The 17,536-nt window shown below is 48.7% G+C and overlaps 8 protein-coding genes across 8 annotated transcripts; 5 read left to right on the top strand and 3 right to left on the bottom strand.

The window, feature by feature from the left end:
• Positions 1 to 37: 37 nt before the first annotated feature.
• Positions 38 to 391, bottom strand: ABOM_010239 (uncharacterized protein; the record flags this gene model as incomplete). Its single annotated transcript, XM_022537367.1, has 2 exons — positions 38 to 71; positions 126 to 391. 2 exons carry the CDS (start codon positions 389 to 391, stop codon positions 38 to 40), a joined length of 300 nt encoding a protein of 99 aa, XP_022384771.1.
• Positions 392 to 946: 555 nt separating this feature from the next.
• On the bottom strand, positions 947 to 1,403 carry ABOM_010240 (Dabb family protein; the record flags this gene model as incomplete). Its single annotated transcript, XM_022537368.1, has 3 exons — positions 947 to 1,093; positions 1,157 to 1,275; positions 1,334 to 1,403. The coding sequence occupies 3 exons, from the start codon at positions 1,401 to 1,403 to the stop codon at positions 947 to 949; spliced, it is 336 nt and encodes a 111-aa protein (XP_022384773.1).
• Positions 1,404 to 1,696: 293 nt separating this feature from the next.
• Positions 1,697 to 2,497, top strand: ABOM_010241 (SDR family NAD(P)-dependent oxidoreductase; the record flags this gene model as incomplete). The annotated part of the gene is made up of 1 exon (XM_022537369.1): positions 1,697 to 2,497. One exon carries the CDS (start codon positions 1,697 to 1,699, stop codon positions 2,495 to 2,497), a length of 801 nt encoding a protein of 266 aa, XP_022384774.1.
• A 574-nt stretch (positions 2,498 to 3,071) lies between these two features.
• Positions 3,072 to 4,377, top strand: ABOM_010242 (putative SNARE protein (Ufe1); the record flags this gene model as incomplete). Its single annotated transcript, XM_022537370.1, has 3 exons — positions 3,072 to 3,194; positions 3,311 to 4,056; positions 4,137 to 4,377. The coding sequence occupies 3 exons, from the start codon at positions 3,072 to 3,074 to the stop codon at positions 4,375 to 4,377; spliced, it is 1,110 nt and encodes a 369-aa protein (XP_022384775.1).
• Positions 4,378 to 4,581: 204 nt separating this feature from the next.
• On the bottom strand, positions 4,582 to 6,150 carry ABOM_010243 (aspartate aminotransferase; the record flags this gene model as incomplete). Its single annotated transcript, XM_022537371.1, has 4 exons — positions 4,582 to 4,677; positions 4,799 to 5,647; positions 5,702 to 5,833; positions 5,890 to 6,150. 4 exons carry the CDS (start codon positions 6,148 to 6,150, stop codon positions 4,582 to 4,584), a joined length of 1,338 nt encoding a protein of 445 aa, XP_022384776.1.
• A 4,595-nt stretch (positions 6,151 to 10,745) lies between these two features.
• ABOM_010244 (uncharacterized protein) lies at positions 10,746 to 12,503 on the top strand (the record flags this gene model as incomplete). The annotated part of the gene is made up of 2 exons (XM_022537372.1): positions 10,746 to 11,218; positions 11,351 to 12,503. The coding sequence occupies 2 exons, from the start codon at positions 10,746 to 10,748 to the stop codon at positions 12,501 to 12,503; spliced, it is 1,626 nt and encodes a 541-aa protein (XP_022384777.1).
• Positions 12,504 to 13,614: 1,111 nt separating this feature from the next.
• On the top strand, positions 13,615 to 14,658 carry ABOM_010245 (SDR family oxidoreductase; the record flags this gene model as incomplete). Its single annotated transcript, XM_022537373.1, has 1 exon — positions 13,615 to 14,658. The coding sequence occupies one exon, from the start codon at positions 13,615 to 13,617 to the stop codon at positions 14,656 to 14,658; it is 1,044 nt and encodes a 347-aa protein (XP_022384778.1).
• A 1,483-nt stretch (positions 14,659 to 16,141) lies between these two features.
• ABOM_010246 (glutathione-independent formaldehyde dehydrogenase) lies at positions 16,142 to 17,353 on the top strand (the record flags this gene model as incomplete). Its single annotated transcript, XM_022537374.1, has 3 exons — positions 16,142 to 16,511; positions 16,570 to 17,023; positions 17,086 to 17,353. The coding sequence occupies 3 exons, from the start codon at positions 16,142 to 16,144 to the stop codon at positions 17,351 to 17,353; spliced, it is 1,092 nt and encodes a 363-aa protein (XP_022384779.1).
• Between the last annotated feature and the right edge of the window lie 183 nt (positions 17,354 to 17,536).

The following is a 17,536-nucleotide window of genomic DNA, read 5'->3' on the forward strand; positions in this document are numbered from 1 at the left end:
TTCCCTCCTCTGCGAACCAGTCGAGGAAGGATGCGCCTTAGACTTCAGCCTTGGACTCGACTAGTGTTTTCCTGTTCTCCATCGTGAGGATCTTGCTCAGATCATTCGCATTCTGTCGAACTCACGTGGCCCATTTCTCCAGGATTGCGGCCCGTTCGTACTCCGATGTTTGGCCGAATGTTTGGAAGGCCTGATGAGCATGGCTAATAGCCTCCACTATTGCATTTCTGCCAACATCTGCCATTTGCGAAAACTCCTGACCGGTGGCGGGATCAATGATGGGGAAGTGTTTGGCTCCTTCTGTCCAATCTGGCCCAATCAAAGCACATTGTTTTGTGAGAGAGTCATTTTGCAAGATGGCCTGCAAGCTAGTTGGGGGGTTGGAACTCATTGCGATGATGATATGCTATGTCCTTGAGTGATAATACTTAACAAAAGACTAGTCTGACTGTATCGGATGAGCAAGTTGTATATCATGTCACTGAGTATAAGAGTACATATTTAAATGATCAGATATGACCAAGTCTGTATACACCCTAAGTAGGTTATGGCCCCGGCTATATGCATATTAAATGCTAGTTACTACGAGAAGGACTTCGACATTACGTGACCTGAAAGGCTATGACAGTGTGGCTGGCATTGAACAGATATTAGGCTTACTATATGGTAGTGCCTTTGCCCTAAGTCAGATCCTCTTCCGAAAGGCACCTGGAAGTATCATATCTATGGCAGTGACTACATGGGGGGGATCCAGCGCTTCGACATTCATCTCAAGTTTCCTGTCATATTTTCAAGTCTATCTAGTGTTCTGAGTCCAACACTTCTAGTATCACTCTCTAGACTCAACAGGTTATTTCACACTACCTGTCCATGAAGTCTTTCTTTAATAAATCTTAGATAGTGCCAAACCCAGTCCAAATAGCAGAAGCATCTACCACCCCCGAACTCAAACAATAAAATCCAAGACCTGCACATCCTCAATAAGTGGCTGCAAGCTCCGTGCAAACTCAGCGTGGTAAGGGTCCTCCCGAACATAGTAATCGCGATCTTCCACACTATCAAACTCCGCCACAAAGGCATGAGTGAAGAGATTCTGGCCGCCGCAATCTATAAGCGTGTCTTTTCGTGCAGGCTAAGACTGCGTCGATGTGCTTACCTGGCGCCCTTCGATAGACATATCTTGCCCCCCTGAGATCGATTGGATATATGGTCTGTTCGTAGTAGGAAGAATGCAACCGTCCTTCAATGCAAGCAGTCGCTGGAATGCCTGTATTGCTTATATTAGTTTAGCTGACTTGATTTGATTGGAGTCTAGCATGGTAGAGGTAAGCACTTGCCTCTGCGATGGTGGCTGAGTGGACGCTGGGCTTGAAGCGAAGGGCAACAATGTGTTTGACGGCCATTTTTACTAGGATAGATTGTGGTGCGGGTGCTAATTCAGGTTGACTGTCATGGTTTATATTTAATGCTATGCCGACTGCGCTAGGGTATCTTGTATATAACCGGCCGTGCGAGGTGATTGACAGAATGGGTATATGGTCTACTCACGGGGTGGGGTGTATAGAATTCCAACCATAACCGGGATTGCCATGATTCTTTCTGTGTCTTGGGACATTGGCTTGGGTCTCATGAATATAACGTCGCTCTACTGTTAGTCCAATTCCCTCCCCTCCGGAATTTGATCCAAACCCCTACAATGGCCAACCTACTCCGAAACAAAGTCATCGCCGTGACCGGCAGCTCCTCAGGCATCGGACGAGCAATCGCAGCCCGGTGCGCGCAGGAAGGGGCCACGATGGTGCTGCACCATCGCGGTGACACGCAAAGTCTTATAGACGCCGAGTCCCTGCACAACGAGCTCACGCAAGGCGGGGCCGTGATACTAGACGGCCAACAGACCTCCCACGCCATCATCGGAAGGGACCTCACCTCCGACGGCGCCAGCAGCGACCTGATCAGCCAAACCGTCTCAGCATTCGGGCGGATCGACGTGCTGGTCAACAACGCGGGGATCTGCCAATTTACGCCAGCCAGCTCGGTCACGAAGCCGTCGCTGGCGAAGCACATGGACGTCAATTTCACCGCAGCGTATCTACTCACGCAGGCGGCTACGCGGCAGATGATCCAACAAGGTCGAGGGGGCAGCGTGGTGTCGATCTCGTCAATCACTGCAAGGTTCGGCTCGTCGAACTTGACTCATTACGGCCCAACTAAAGCGGCACTGATCGCGATGTCCAAGTCCTATGCGGTGGAGTTTGGGAAGCATGGTATCAGATACAACTGCGTCTTGCCGGGGACGATTCAGACGGCGATGAATGAACGCGATCTGGCTGCTAATGGCAAGAGGGAATGGATGACTCGTAGAGTTCCGTTGGGGAGACTGGGGTATCCAGATGATATTGCCAGGTCGGTTGTATTCTTTGCTAGTGATTTGTCTGCATATGTGACTGGGGAGCAGTTGTTGGTTGATGGTGGGGCTTCTGTGAATTATCAATGATGCATGCTTGGTATACTGTCTTGTCACTGTGTGCCTGGTTGGGAGATTGACAGGGTTCTAATTGCACCTCTGAGCTGGAAGGATCGCTGGAATTATGAATATGATGAATTTATGTGAGCTGGAGAAAGCATGTTTGATCTTAGCAATGTTCAAATATTAACTGTACCGTGTTATAATACATATATTCCTTCAGTAAGGAGCTTAGGGCAAAACACGGCTTTGCTGCCGAAAGGAGAGAAAAAGGAGAAGATCAAAATACAATACAAGAAGAATCAGAAGATCAAGCCAGAATAGTGCAACTGGTGCCCTCGTCTTATGAGTCTAAATAGTTCAAGGGAAATAAAGCTTTTTGCTTCAAATTTACTACTGTATTCCGGAGGAAGAGGCTTCTGTAAACCGCTTCCATACTCAGTTGCACTAGATTTATGGATGGCCGAAATCACGGGACCAGATAACAACGTGCCAGCTATCAGCATACATAATCATTCCTCAAAACAACCTCCGACTCCGCCAACCCCCAAAACCCCCCCTACGAAAAAAGAAGAAGAGGAAAAGGAAAAGAGGGAGAGGAAAGATGACCGACCTAACGCCAGCCCTCAACGCTATCCTCCTCGAACGCCAATCCCCGGCCATCCCAATAAAAACGTACAATCAAGCCTCGCCGGCTGATGAGTTCCTGAAGGAAGCTTACCGAATTGTATGCTACACCACTCTAGATCGAATCTATCCATTCCCTATTCCAATTCCAGTCCCAGTTCAAGTCTCACCAGCACGATAACTCAAACCCAAGCTAACAAGGGAATGCCGAACCAGAACAAACACACAACCAACCTAACAACCTACCTCCACAAGATCCGCCCTCAGTATCTCTCTCTCACCAAACACCCCCGCCACAAGCCTTCATCCCCGACCGGAAAGACAAAGCCAGGGGAACAGGAAGCAGGGTCCCCGCTCAGCGACTCCGACCGCGACCAAATCGACACCTCCACCGCCCTCGTCCTTCACGATCTGAGTAACTCGATCTCGACACTATCCAGCGCCGAAGCCCTCCGGCATGAGACGGCGACGAGTATCCTGAGGAAGAAATACGGGCGGTCGGTTGCGGGGCGGGTCCTTGCAAAATGGGCTGCGGGGTCTGGGGCGCTTGATGGGGAGAGTGAAGAGGGGAAAAGCGAGGAACAGCTTAGGGAGGAAGAGGGGGTGAGGGTGATGCAGGTTGTGAGGGATAGTGTGATTTGGTTTTTGAGGAGGGGCTTGGAGGATGTGGTTTCTTTGCAGAGGGGGTTGGTGGAGAGGAGAATCGAGAGGGTTAGCGAGAGGGAGAGGAGTGTGCTTTTCAAAGTTGAGACTGGGGGGTCTACTGCTCGTACTTCTGCTGCTGCTGGTGGTGGTGGTTCTGGGGCTGGGGTGGATGATACGGTGGGTTTGAAGGGGGCTGCGATGGATGAGAGTGAGGTGAAGGCCATTGAGGAGGAGTTGTCGGCGGAGCAGTTGCAACTTTTCGAGGCGGAGAATGATGCCATGGTCAGGTATTACGAGGACACCTTGAATAAGGTCCAGTATGTTTCCCCCATCCCTCTGGTCTTGTGTTGTTTGGGTGGTGGTTTTGTGAAGGTGGGACTGGGCTAATGTTGAGTAGGAATGCGGAGAAGTCGTTGCTGGAGATCTCATCGCTGCAGCAGACGCTGGTGTCGCATCTTTCGACGCAGGAGGAGTATATCGGTCAACTCGTCACGGATGCGGCGTCGACGCAGACGAATATCGGGCGCGGGAATAAGGAGCTAAAGAGGGCGAGTGAGCGGCGGAGTGCAGCGCAGGCGGTCTTCTGGGGCACAGTTGGGTTGTGTACTTCATTGATTGTTTGGGATCTTATCTTCTAGATTCTTCAACGTTGTGATGTGATGTGGGAGGGAAATGGTTGCACCATGGGGTGTATTTTCCATACTGTACTATACATACTACATGATTAATTCTCACGAGTGACGCAGATACCTTATCTATATGTGGGGGATATATAACCGCTATCTGAATGACGAACAAAGTGGACATGGCATCAATGAAATCAGGTACAAGGAAACAAAATTTTACGATGTCTCCCGGACGACACTATCGACTGCCTCTGCGAAGTAGTCGATGTTATGTGTGTTGAGGCCGGCCATCGAGATTCGGCCGTTCTTGGTCTGCAATGACGGTTAGCTGGATCGTTCCAGGTGGCCTGACCCCGAGACCCGACAAGAAATGCCGACCGGGTACCCGGCCCAATCATCGCGAGGCACCGAGCATGAGGAGCGGTGAACTTACCATATAGATGTGCCACTTCTCCCGCAACAACTTGACCTGTGCTTCGGTCAAGCCTGTGAAACTGAACATGCCGATCTGATCCGTCACATGGTTCCATGTGCCTGGCGTGCCCTTGGCCTCTAGACGCTCACGCAGGCCTTTCCGCATCTCCGCAATGCGCCCACTCATGGTCCGGAGGTCTTCCTCCCACTCAGCAAACAAGGTGGCGTCGTTCAGAATGCGGCTGGCGATTTGCGCACCGTATGCCGGGGGATTCGAAATCTCCGACCGCTGCAGGATAGCCAGTTGACTGGCCACATTGGCGATATCGTTCTTGGCGGCGGCGCCGGGCGCCGAGACGAAATGGAACGCGCCCGCGCGCTGACCGTACAGACCGAAGTTCTTCGCGAAGGACTGCGCGACACACAGCTCGAAGCCCTGCTCGATGAAGTATCGCACCGCCCAGGCGTCGCGGTTCAGGTCGCCCGAGGCGAAGCCCTGGTATGCGGTATCAAAGAAGGGGAAGTGGCGGCGCTCGCGCATGACGACGGCAAGCTGTTTCCATTGGTCTTGGGTGAGGTCGACACCGGTCGGGTTGTGGGCGCAGGCGTGGAGGAGGATGACGGAGCCAGCGGGGGCCTCACGGATGCCATTCAGCATGCCATCGAAGTTGAGTCCTTTCGTCTTAGCGTCAAAGTAGGGGTAGGTGGCGAGGGAGAGGCCGACATTGGTGAAGATCTGGTTGTGGTTGGCCCAGGTTGGGTTGGAGAGGTAGATGGTGGGCTTGGGGTTCGCGGGGTGGAATTTGGCGAGGAAGAGGGCACCCAGATGGACGGCTCCTGTGCCGGAGATGGTTTGGAACGTGGCCACCTAATCGACCTGTTAGAGAATGGTGGGAGAAAGGAATGACCGCGCACAGCTTACTCGTTGTTCGCGGATCGCAGGGCTGTCAGCGCCCAGGATCACCTTCTGGGCGGCCGAGGTGAATTCAGGGAGACCTTTGATAGGGAGGTATTCGTTGTTGATGGAGGGATCATTGCGAATCAGATCACCGGCCTGACTGGTTAGCTCCATTGGTTCTCGTCGCCTCCCTGTGCGGTTCCATCACGTACCTTTTTCACGACGGGGAGGATCCAAGGCTTTGCATTGTCATCACGATAGGCGCCGATAACCAGATCGACTTTCTTATCGGAGGGGTCATTCCGGAAGGCCTGCGCCAGACCAAAGAGCGCATCCTCGGGGGCGGCAGGGACCACCGAGGTGGAAAAGACGGACGGGCTGGCAGAACCCATGATTTGAGCGGAGAGTGACGCGAGACGATTGCGAGCAGTGGTGGAAGAAGAAGAAGAAGCTGAGGTAGACGGAGGCGACATGATGGCTGACGGGGTTTAAAAGGCGCCAAAAACAAAATAATCGAAAGCTGGTCACACCACCTGAGGTCACGGCTTGCTGCTTGCGTTCACCGGGGCAAAGAAATTCCTGGTGAGACTGGAAATCCCGACGGCACCAAAGGAATTCGTCAGAGGCAAATTAAGGAAATAATAATATAATAAGAAAAGTTGGGGTATTGAGGAGAACCGTTACCTAATAATGAGGGGAAATATAACTCATACAATAATAGTAATCTGGTAATAAATCTCGTATAGGGAAAGTAATTGCGTATGGTACAAAAACGTATAGAATTTCCCAATGCAGGATCTATCAGTTCACAGCCGGATTGTTGTAGTAATAATGATACACCGAAATCCAAAAGGGACAGAGAGAGACAGAGAAGAACAGGTCACCTTTCCGAGAACCGTACGATGTTCGCTCTCCTTTAATTTATATATGGAATCCACTGAGCTGGCCACAAGACTGAGGAAATGACTTTTCTTTGGACAGCCGAGGGACATTTCGGACTCGAAGGCTCCCGACCATGACGACATTCACATGTCGGCATTCCGATCACGAGTTCGTTTCGATTTCCCATACAAAACCATCTCAATTCCTCTCTGACTTTTCGAGGGAAAAGATTGACCCCTGGGAGATGAATTGCTGTGAACTTGAGGATAAATTTACCTGACCGACCGGTCTGTAAATGCAATACTAGTACCCAGCAGACGATCGAATCAAATGCGGGGAAAAAAATGTCATCACTGACAGCTGCTTGCATTCGGCAATGGACTTATTTACTCAATCCAGATAATTGATTTCCCCCCACTCCTCCGCACAATAGGCATTGTATTATCTCGAAAGTGTACTAGTGAACTGATACAATTTGGATTGTCATTTCTCCAATTTTCAAAATGTGAATAAAAATGGTCATCAATCGGCGATTGACATAGGAAGGAAAAAAAAAAGAGAACAAATATACGATTACATACATCGATCTCCGGGGCGCTACCCCGTAATTTCTTCTCGACCAACCACCTCGGCCCTAAAACAAAAGGGCTTTCCCCCTGCCATGGACTAAAGCCCTCATCCGGCGCCAGCCGTCCCCGTGACTTTTCGTCCCCCGGTTAAATGAAACCCGACAACAAAAATCACGCAAATTCACAGAAAATGACTCGGACAAAATCCGGTTGCATACCGACCGGGTAATTATCGTCACCCCTTTCCCTTTTCCACGATACAGCTGCCTACCGAAGGTCTTGGCCTTGGTCGCTTGGCCCAGGGTTATTTTTGCTACGTGTGTGTAGTATGTGTGTGTTCCTTGTGGGGAAAGCCCGTGGTTCACCGGGATGGTACGATATAGTATGATCTGATATTGATGGGGTTTATGGGTCTTGCCCGTGGAACCAACGTTATCAGTGACGATGGCGGTGTTTGTGGCAAATATCCCTAGTCGAATTTCAAGTTAATGTGACTGCATGTCACTCCATATACTTTGCTTTTACCATTCATACTGCGGTGATTATTGTTATGTAACTATATAAGGAGGATATGCGGTACAACCATTAAATCCCCCGAGACGAGGATCTAGATCGCGGTGCCTGAGTCATCCGTCAGGCTGATCACCCTCCGTTTAGTCATATGGTTCCTGGGCGTGAATAATGTAAATATTGTATGGAGCCTCAGCTTTAGGGCTGTGGTTAGCTGATAGGATGGTCAAGTGATCGGGCTTCCAGACGACGTCGATGGATCCCTCGTATATCGTGCGCTTCTTGCGTTCGTCATGTAAGAAGAAATCAAATTGAGTTATCTGACGTAAAGATCAGCTTCTAGAAGAGTGTAATTAATTGGATCGACCATGTTACGTGAACGCTGGGTTATTAAACTAAAAAAAAAAGCTGCTTTACCACTCTGAAGCCTCAATCCCTCAGGCTCGTGATGTCAATGGTGTTTCTCGATTCAGCGGCGAGTCGTTCCTCGTTCATACCTTGACGTTTCGAGAGAATATATCTGAGAAGCTCGTTACTGGTCATACCGCGCGCAAAACTATACATCGGGTGGAGGTATTTTTAATGTTCTTGAGACTCTGGTTTGTTGTGGAGCTATGGTAGTTGGACCGTTGTACATGGTTTTTGGAGATACTGCTGCCGGGACCAGTTATTGATCATGATATTAGAATGTGTGTGTGTGCAATCACGCTACTCCATAGCTTTTGAAAATATTCTGCAGCGTACAGCGAGACAGAGCCAAACTTCAGCTATGTAATACATTTGCCTTCTCGAACTATGTCTGGTTTAGGATGATTATGGAGGCTGAAATATACCGATGTACATTGACGACTACTGTGACTACGGGATAAGCTGTGCAGAACTCAGTTCTTACACAACTTCCGAGCTACTACAAGTAAAACGTGCCTGCTCTTTACCTCTAAGTTGTCCCCTCTGAGACTACAACAACCTCCAGACACTAGCTATTTGTTTGATGAGTATCCTCTTTAGCTGGATCCTGTCATATGAAGGCCTGTGGATTGTGGTGATCCGGAAATGATACAATTACATCTATAATGCGACGACAAATAAAATTGATGCTGAAGATGACAGCTACGAAGGCTATACAGTTGAACTTCTACCCGCAATTTCCAGCAGCGAGGTGCCACTTGAACGTCCCCTATGAATGTTCACTCACAAGGCACTGATTTAGTACATGACCTGTTTATTCTATGTCATTATATATTTGATATGTTCGCACGGTTGACACGACGCGTACTTGAGAAATACTTCTATGCCCTGCCGATATTCTTGAAAGTGCTTTGTAGCAATGAAGAAGCAATTGCCATTACATCTGGGAAGTTCAGAAAACCAACACGCTTTCTCCAGACTTGAAATAAGTGTGGAATGCAATTTCCTATTTGAAAGACTGAGGGTGTTCTATGTCAATAGTCAATAGTCTGTGTCGATCTATTTAAATAATGCGGACCGTTCCGGTGTCTCACTTTCCCTATATATTTAATAAAAAGACCCCTTTTTCGCGCATTGCGGTCTTCCCTTTCCCCAGCCTTTTGACAGATAATACTTCACATCAGCTATGCCTTTACGTCAATCCCTCGGGACGGACAGTAAGTTCGAGGTAGGGAATTGACCGGCAGTTTGCACTTCGCTCTAGCGATACAGTGTCACTAGGTCGCAGATCCTTTCGGCTTGAATATCGCCATAGATATACTGTACCTAGTAAACATCCGTGATAAGCAACTAAAGCGTAACGACAGGTCGATTGCCTCCAGGGCAATGCGATAGGGAAACCTTAAAGTGTTCTCACTCCTGTAGTACGACTTCCGAGCGTTTGGGTGATAATGAATACTGCAACAACAATATGTGTGACCGTCGCAAGGACAGTGGTTCTCATTGCTCCTCTAATGAAGAATGTACTTCGAATACCCGTGTCAATTCGAAACGCACCAAACCCGAGTTAATTTGCAAGCCTATGGGAGAGTCTTGCAATGTCAATGAAGGTATCATTTGCAACCTAGGTACCATATGTGAGGAGAATACATGCCACTTTATGGGTACTAACGCCTTCGTTGGCTCTATTTCCAAACTCGATGCCATCCCGGAAGACACGCTCTCAAAGACCGGGCTCCAAATAAAGAAACTTGTCGGTCTTGACAAGTATGTACAATGTTGTGACGAATGTAAAGTGCACGAATGCTCAGGGTCAGTCGCAATGTAGCACTTAATTTGACTATTGCGATCATTCTGGAGGAGAAGTCTGCCTCGCTAAGAAGCCTGCAGGAGAGCCTTGCCGGTTAGCCAAGGATGGAAAGGATCATGGTTTGTTTGATCGATGTCTCTCTGATCGATGCCCCTATGGATTTTGCGGGGTTAACCAAGCTGGTTATAAAGGTGATCCTTGTGAAACAGATGACGATTGTAAGGCGGCGGGCCTCATCTGTCACAATGGACATAAATGAGCTCTCAAGATTTACAATGTTGAAAAACAATCAGGAGTTGAAAGAAGACAAAAGGCTGCAATGGGCACTTGAACTATTGCTCCAATGGCGAGTGAGAAAATGTTGACTATATCCAAGGCAAGTGTTACAAAACCAATGATGATTGTGGTGGAATTGAGAGAAAGGACAACGCAGGTACATATCAAGTTATTGGATTTATATGCAGTGACCAGAAATGCGTGTACCATAAATACTTTGATGGCCACACGGGGTTTAGTGGATTTGTTGAAGGAGTTGCCAATTCGATTTCAAACCTTTTTGAACTTATTAAACATCACACAGTCGCCTCTTCTCCTACATACGGTGACTGCCCTGGATGTGAGAATGCTCAAACCCAAGCAGGTAAAGCAGCATACTAGTAGGTAGGGGGTTAATGATTCTTCTTGTTATTACTGTTGTTATTACCCCCTCTGATTTTTTTACATTTCCGGCTCTTGGCCTTACTGTGTATCTATTGCTAATTGAACTCTCGGGCTTCAAAATTCTCGAACTGGCAAAGTAAGGATCCCGGATTCGGCAAAATCAGAGATCCGATTGTTGAATGTGCACCCCTCGACGACAGGAGAGCCTGATGAACTAATCCAATGCTCGATGATCACTGTGGCCCTCGCCGAGGTTAAACATGAATATCATGCCTTGTCATATACATGGGGTGATGACCTGCCGAGCAAGCCGATATCTATCAACAACTATACGGTTTTAGTGAGCGAGAAGCAACATGACATGCCTCTGCGATACCAGGATATGGTAGAAAATGACCCAAGGGAGGAGTTCCGCATGTCCTTGCCACTCTGGGTCGACGCAATCTGCATTAACCAGGAGGATATCCCGGAGAAGGGCAGCCAAGTTGGTATGATGGGATTGATCTATGAGTCAACGTATTTAGTCCTGGCATGGATTGGATCTGCGGCAGATGACAGTGATTACGCGGTGGGTGGGATTGCGGCTCTGTCATGGGAAATTATAACAGCAGCGCAGCAGGATCAAGAACGACTCGCAGCTATTCGGCCCGAGCATAAACACCTGTGGCAGAATGACGGGAGTGAAAGTTGGGAGCGCTTCTGGTACGCCGCACGCCATTTTCTAGCTCTGGCACCGGGCGTGGATAGTACAAGAGCTGCTTCTATGCGACCAAGAAAGAGCAATTGTTCTCTGCGGGAATAAGACTTTCAATTTCCTACATATCATTATCATAGCGACGTGGCTCCACGACATGCGAGAGTCGCCCTGTCTGCCGCTTGTGGATCCAGAGTTATGGGACTGGATAAGCACAGGTACTGGACAGAGGGGTTTAAGGTGGTCTACATTCTACGATTTCGGCCGTATCAGGCCTCTAATTGGGGCCCACAGAAACATGGAAGCTCTGCAAGAACATGGGTAAGACTACTTGATTGGACCCAAAGCAGACAGGCATCCGAATCCCGAGACAAGCTGTTTAGCATGAACGCACTGGCTTCTGGCGGAATTAAACCGGACTATACTCTATCTTCCGAGGATGTATATACCCAGTTTACCGCGCAAGTCGTTCTTGAAACGGGGCGATTGGACCTCCCTTGGTACGCCGGTCATGGCGCCCTAGCTGAGTCGAAAGAAGCCATAGCGGAACACCCTTTATTCTTGCCATCTTGGGTACCTAATTGGGATGCCTTCTCCAAAGATCCAAAGCGCGTTATGGTATTTAGCCATGATGTTACACCTTATGGGGAATGCCACAGGCTTGCTCCTCGTGCACGGCCTCATTCTGTCAGCGGATGTGCACTAAATGCCTATGGAGTTCAGTGTGACAATGTGTCGAAATGCCATAGATTTCATGGTGATCAAAGCAAATTCATGTTATTTTGGCTGGAACATGCTGGCAAAGCCCAGGACTCTCGACGCTACGTCACGGGAATCCCGATTCTCCAGGCTATGGCAAGGCTACTACTGCTGGATCTAGACCCGGAGACAGAATTTATAAATAATCTATCGTGCGAGCCACGCCAATTAGTCAAGGCGGTTGTACACGCCAGTGGGATGTTCACGACAGACTCGAGGTCAGTACTAGAGGACTACGGCCTCACCAACCCCAGTAGCATGGCCACTTACTTGGACCAAGATTCGTGTACCGAGGACTTATGGCAAGATTACCTCTCTGCAATTTATCAAGCGGTCGCCAATTCCTGTGCCACTCTAGCTCTGGCAGGTCGCAACCTAACATACCGGTTAGATACTAGTTTCTTCACCACTAACTCAGGTTACCTCCGTTGTGGTCCGTTAAATATGCGAAAAGAGGATAGTATTCCCATCCTCTTTGGTTATCCCCGTCCTGTTGTCTTGCGACGAGTCGATTCACACTACATCTACATTTGATCTTGTTTCGTGTTGGGAATTATGGACGGGGAGGCGTTACAGGGTATTGACAAAGAGTCGGAATTTATAGAACCGTTTGAAATCGTCTAGGACTTGTAATGGCACCGTGACTAAATCAGAGATATGCTATATTGTAGAACATGCCGACAAACTATCGACCAACCACCTAGACAGCAATAGCGGCAAGGTTTATTCCCAATAGAAGATGTACCCGGGTATTGTGCAAGTTTTCTATCTCAAATGACATACAGTCCTGTATCAAGATTTAAGGTGTCTAGGCTAAACTTCATCCTTAGTATAATTGTATAATACGATTATATATAGGTGTGGATTTTCCGCCGGTCTCCAGAAAGAATCTACAGTGGATATTACATACTATCGAGCAAAACGAGAGCTCCCGCCCAGAAACTGCATCTTCTGACATATAGGATGAGTACAAAATTGTGTTGCAATTCGAACAAGATTAGACCCTGGGTGTCAGATGAGTTGATTACAGAGATTCCCGATATACAATCTGAAAAATATTGTTATTAGCAGATTATAGCCTAGCTGTGTACTTAGGACGTAGCCACAGAGCGGTTAATTGCAGAAGAGATGTGCTGTTGCATGCAATCTTCACTCTGATTACCCGTGGTACATACGACGACTGTGATGCATCTCGATCATCCCCTTACTAGTGTCTATCTAGGTGCACAGTAAGAGTACTTCAGGACAGAGTCCGATGTCCCGGCTTTAACGGCCTTAACGGCTTTGGGTGACCTGATGACATGCTATCTGATATCCGGTTCATGCAATCTTGCCGTAGTGGGTCCGGCCAAGTAGCGAGGATCGACAAAATGCCGTGAGTTGATGACCAGTTGGAACCCGATCCACTCAGGCGAATTCCTGATGGCGATGCGGACCCACCCGAGTGGTTTCCAATTGCGTCCTCCTAGGCTGCTGTAAGTCATTCTGGGAGTATAGCGACTTAATCTTCCATTTCCGGAGTCACGGCCAACCGTCACAAAACATATAAATCTTCAGTGACTGGCGCATCTTATCGTCTATTCAATCAATCCATTTTACAGCCCTCTTCCTGATTTTTCACCGTCCTGAATTCTCATTAGGAACGATGGCCCCTCAAGATCAAGTGGTCCTTATCACAGGAGCTTCTGGCTTCCTGGCTTCCCATGTGGTTGACTATTTCCTCCGCGCTGGTTACCAGGTTCGGGGAACTGTTCGTTCAGCTGCAACGGCTGAAAAGGTTCGACAGTCTTTCCCCCAGTATACGGCTCAGTTGTCCTTCGCCATTGTTGAAGATGTTGCAAGACCAGGAGCCTTTGACATCGCAGTCGAAGGAGTGGATGGAGTAATCCATACTGCTGCCCCGTTTCAAATCTTTGGGGTGGAAGATAACGAGCGCGACCTCCTCAAGCCGGCCATCGATGGAACACTCAACATCCTCAAATCTGTCCACGAAGGCGCCCCTAAGGTCAAGCGTATCGTCCTCACTTCTTCCTTCGCTGCCATGAGGAATGTCAGCAAGGGCAACTGGCCGGGTCACGTCTATTCCGAACTCGACTGGAATCCAGCCACGTACGAAGCTGCTGCTGCTCCCGGTGCTCCAGCGGGACTGGCGTACTCCACTGCAAAGGCGCTGGCAGAGCGTGCAGCCTGGGACTTTGTTAAAGATAACAAACCCGAATTCACGATCTCAACGATCATGCCGCCCATGATTTACGGCCCGAATATCAATGCAACCACCGACCTCGCCAAGTTGAATACCTCCTCCATGGATATCTACCGTCTGATATCTCCACAAGCCAAGTCCAGCGATCCAGTGCCTGAAAATCTATTCTGGTCCTTCGTGGATGTGCGTGATGTGGCCCAGGCGCACTTGAGCGCTTACGAGGTGCCTGCGGCGGGCAACGAGCGCTTTTTCATCACCAAAGGCAACTTTACCTATCAGCAATTTGTGGATGTTCTACGCGCCAACCTTCCCGAGATCAAAGACCGTATACCAGTTGGAAACCCTGGAACGGGAGATGTTCCCTCCGATGTTTACACGGTCGACACATCCAAATCACAAAAGGTGCTCGGGCTAGAGTATCGTTCTTTAGAGGAAACCATTGTTGATGCTGCGCGGTCTCTTCTGAAGTTGGAGGCCAAAGAGTAAATAAATAGATGATTGGGTGTGGAGTAAAGTAAGACTAAATTAAATTCATTGTTCAAAGTTTATATCATTTTCTCGTTACCTGATTGTAGCTGTCTTCCTCTTTGCGATTGCCAGAATCTTCGCGGTATAGCATTGGCAAAAGGATCTCTAATTACCCTGCACCTACGGATGCCAATGCTCTACTTACTGGATATGTGCCCTGGAGGCTAGACTTGCTTAATTATCAATAGCACATAGTGACGCAAATTGCATACAATCGACTCAACAGCAGAGTGCACTTTGACGATGAAGCCAGAAATGCGGACTAGTAACCAGTTCATCCAACCGGCTCCTTCAGCCCGGCTTCTCTGATTACAGGCAGGAACTACGGCTATTTCGCATACATTGGGTGTGCAGCACTTTATCTTATCTTGAGCCATATTAATTTCGGTTACTAACCTGCAGAATCACCCTATCTCCGGACCCAGAACCCACCAAGAGAATGCGTTGTGGGGCGGTCTACCTAGGCAGCTTTTCAACAATGGCTGAGTAGGGTTATAGAGAGCGGTGTACAAGTCTTCGTGGCAAAAGTCTGGTATACAGGACTATCAAGATTGATTGCGCGTCCTTTGCAGTAGCTTGTTTTCGTTCATCACCCACTAGTTTCCTCTTTGAACTGTCTTGGACCGAAAGACTTTGTGGCTGTGCTGGAGTGTATGGTGGAGCAAACCCGTAGTTATGAAATAGGAAGACAGGAATTGAGGTTCAAGTCATCAGCCTACATTAGCGTCTGCACCTGCAGCGATCTATAGACTGGAGATACGGGGTTAAGTGCTCGATAGCAAGATTGAGACAGTGGCGTACATAGGAGACTGCCGAAGTTTTTCCGGTGAGATTAATGATCTTATCCCTTCATAGGTGATTATGTCAAATTAGCAGATATGGGTCATTACGGTTGGATGGGAACTAAGATGGTCATCTCGTATATCATCGCTGTGTGATGACCATGAGAATGGCCTTTTCATTGAATCTAGTAGTGTTTAGTGACTTGGAGGGGAGCCTAAGGGCTTTTCGTAATGAGGAAAATACTTGGAGAGGCAGCGAGCACGCCAAATGCAGGACGGTGAAATATTCATGATACGGAAAAGACACGGTTAGCTCGCTTAGAAAGGTCCATGTAGGACACGTCCATCTGGTTCATTGAAATCAGGCAGCCGCCGTTCATGCCGCTGTTTGACGTGTACGATCGACCTATGCATAGCCCCAGGGCTTTACAGAGTGTCTGTCTCTGTAAGCCATGATCAAGAGTCAAGCAAGACATCGTGAATGGCAAGACTCCTGCCGATCGGTTGGTAATGCATATCTTGCCATATATAAGAGCTCAGGCAGACACCAAGGTTGTCAGTATATCAATTGACTCTTGCCTTTTGGTGATTTTGACTTCATTCCTGCCGAACTAGACAGCTGTGCGATACATGCGACTTTTAATATGTCTCTATCCAATATGACCGTCTTGAACGAGACAATGCGAGCCGTTGTTTGGCAGGGGCAACCATTCAATATTTCTGTCCTTGATGTACCGAAGCCAACCATCTTGAACCCTACCGATGTCATTGTTCGGATGTCAAGGGCAGCTATCTGTGGATCTGACTTGCACATTTATCGTGGCACAATGGAAGGACAGGTCCTGCCCGTCGGCGTGGGTCACGAAGGAGTTGGATATGTATCTGAGGTTGGGTCACTCGTAGGGTCTCTAAATATCGGGGATCCCGTTATCGTGCCCTTTACGAGCCCTGATGGCCATTTCGATACTTCTCTCACTCCTATCCCGTACGCGGCGTTCGGTAACGGAGGGACCCTGGGTGGAACACAAGGTAATACCTTGCTTTGTCCCCGAATATAGTCTTTTAGATGCTCATATCCTGTTTCTAGCGGAATATCTGAGGGTTCCCTTTGCCGACGAGGGCCTAATTCCTATTCCTAACGTAAACTATACTGACCCGGCCACTAATGAGACTGTTTCCCTACTCAATGACTATGTAATGTTATCTGACATTTTCGCGACTGGCTGGACCGCTCTTGATTTTGCCGACATGCAACCAGGCGACACAGTAGCCGTCTTTGGAGCCGGACCCGTTGGACTGATGGCTGCATATTCGGCAGTACTGCGTGGCGCATCACGCGTTTACAGCATTGACTATGTGTCAGAGCGTTTACGGCTTGCTGAGTCGATTGGAGCAATCCCAATCAACTTTCGAGATACAGACCCAGTCGACCAAATCATGGCCTTGGAACCGAATGGCGTTGCTCGAAGTCTCGACTGCGTGGGCTTCGAACAGGTCAATCGAAACCTGACCGTGCAGTCGGATGTCATCATCCAGAACATGTTGGCCGTGACATCGATTAACGGTGGCATGGGCACCGTGGGCGTCTACAGCATGGACATAGCAACACTGCAAGTCAACCTCGGGCTTCCACCATCCATACTCACTTTAATCTTTCCCTGGCGGACTTTTGGAGCAGGGGATTCCACTGGGGGGCCGGCATCTCCAGGCCTTTGGACCTTGCACCGCAACTCCTGCAGCTGGTCGCATCGGGCAAGGCCCGGCCGGGGTTCATCGTTAGCGATGTTATAGACATCGAAGACGCACCGGCAGCCTACGCGAGGTTCAATAACCACAGCGCTACAAAGGTTGTTATTAACTTCGATCATTGACCCAGTGCTCGAGTCAGTGTCAACCATGGACCTTGATAAATAGGCCTCCAGAATTCTGTTTATTGGCGACACCCACTATATGAACTGGGAAGTTAAGTAGAAGCTAGGGACTGCAAATACCACTGTTATGGCTTAGGTAGCTGTCATTTTCAGCATTGATCTCGCGCGTCTTTATATACTAGA

The sequence above is a fragment of the Aspergillus bombycis genome (genome assembly GCF_001792695.1).
Source record: "Aspergillus bombycis strain NRRL26010 chromosome Unknown contig00122, whole genome shotgun sequence".
NCBI classification, from domain to species: Eukaryota; Fungi; Ascomycota; class Eurotiomycetes; order Eurotiales; family Aspergillaceae; genus Aspergillus; species Aspergillus bombycis.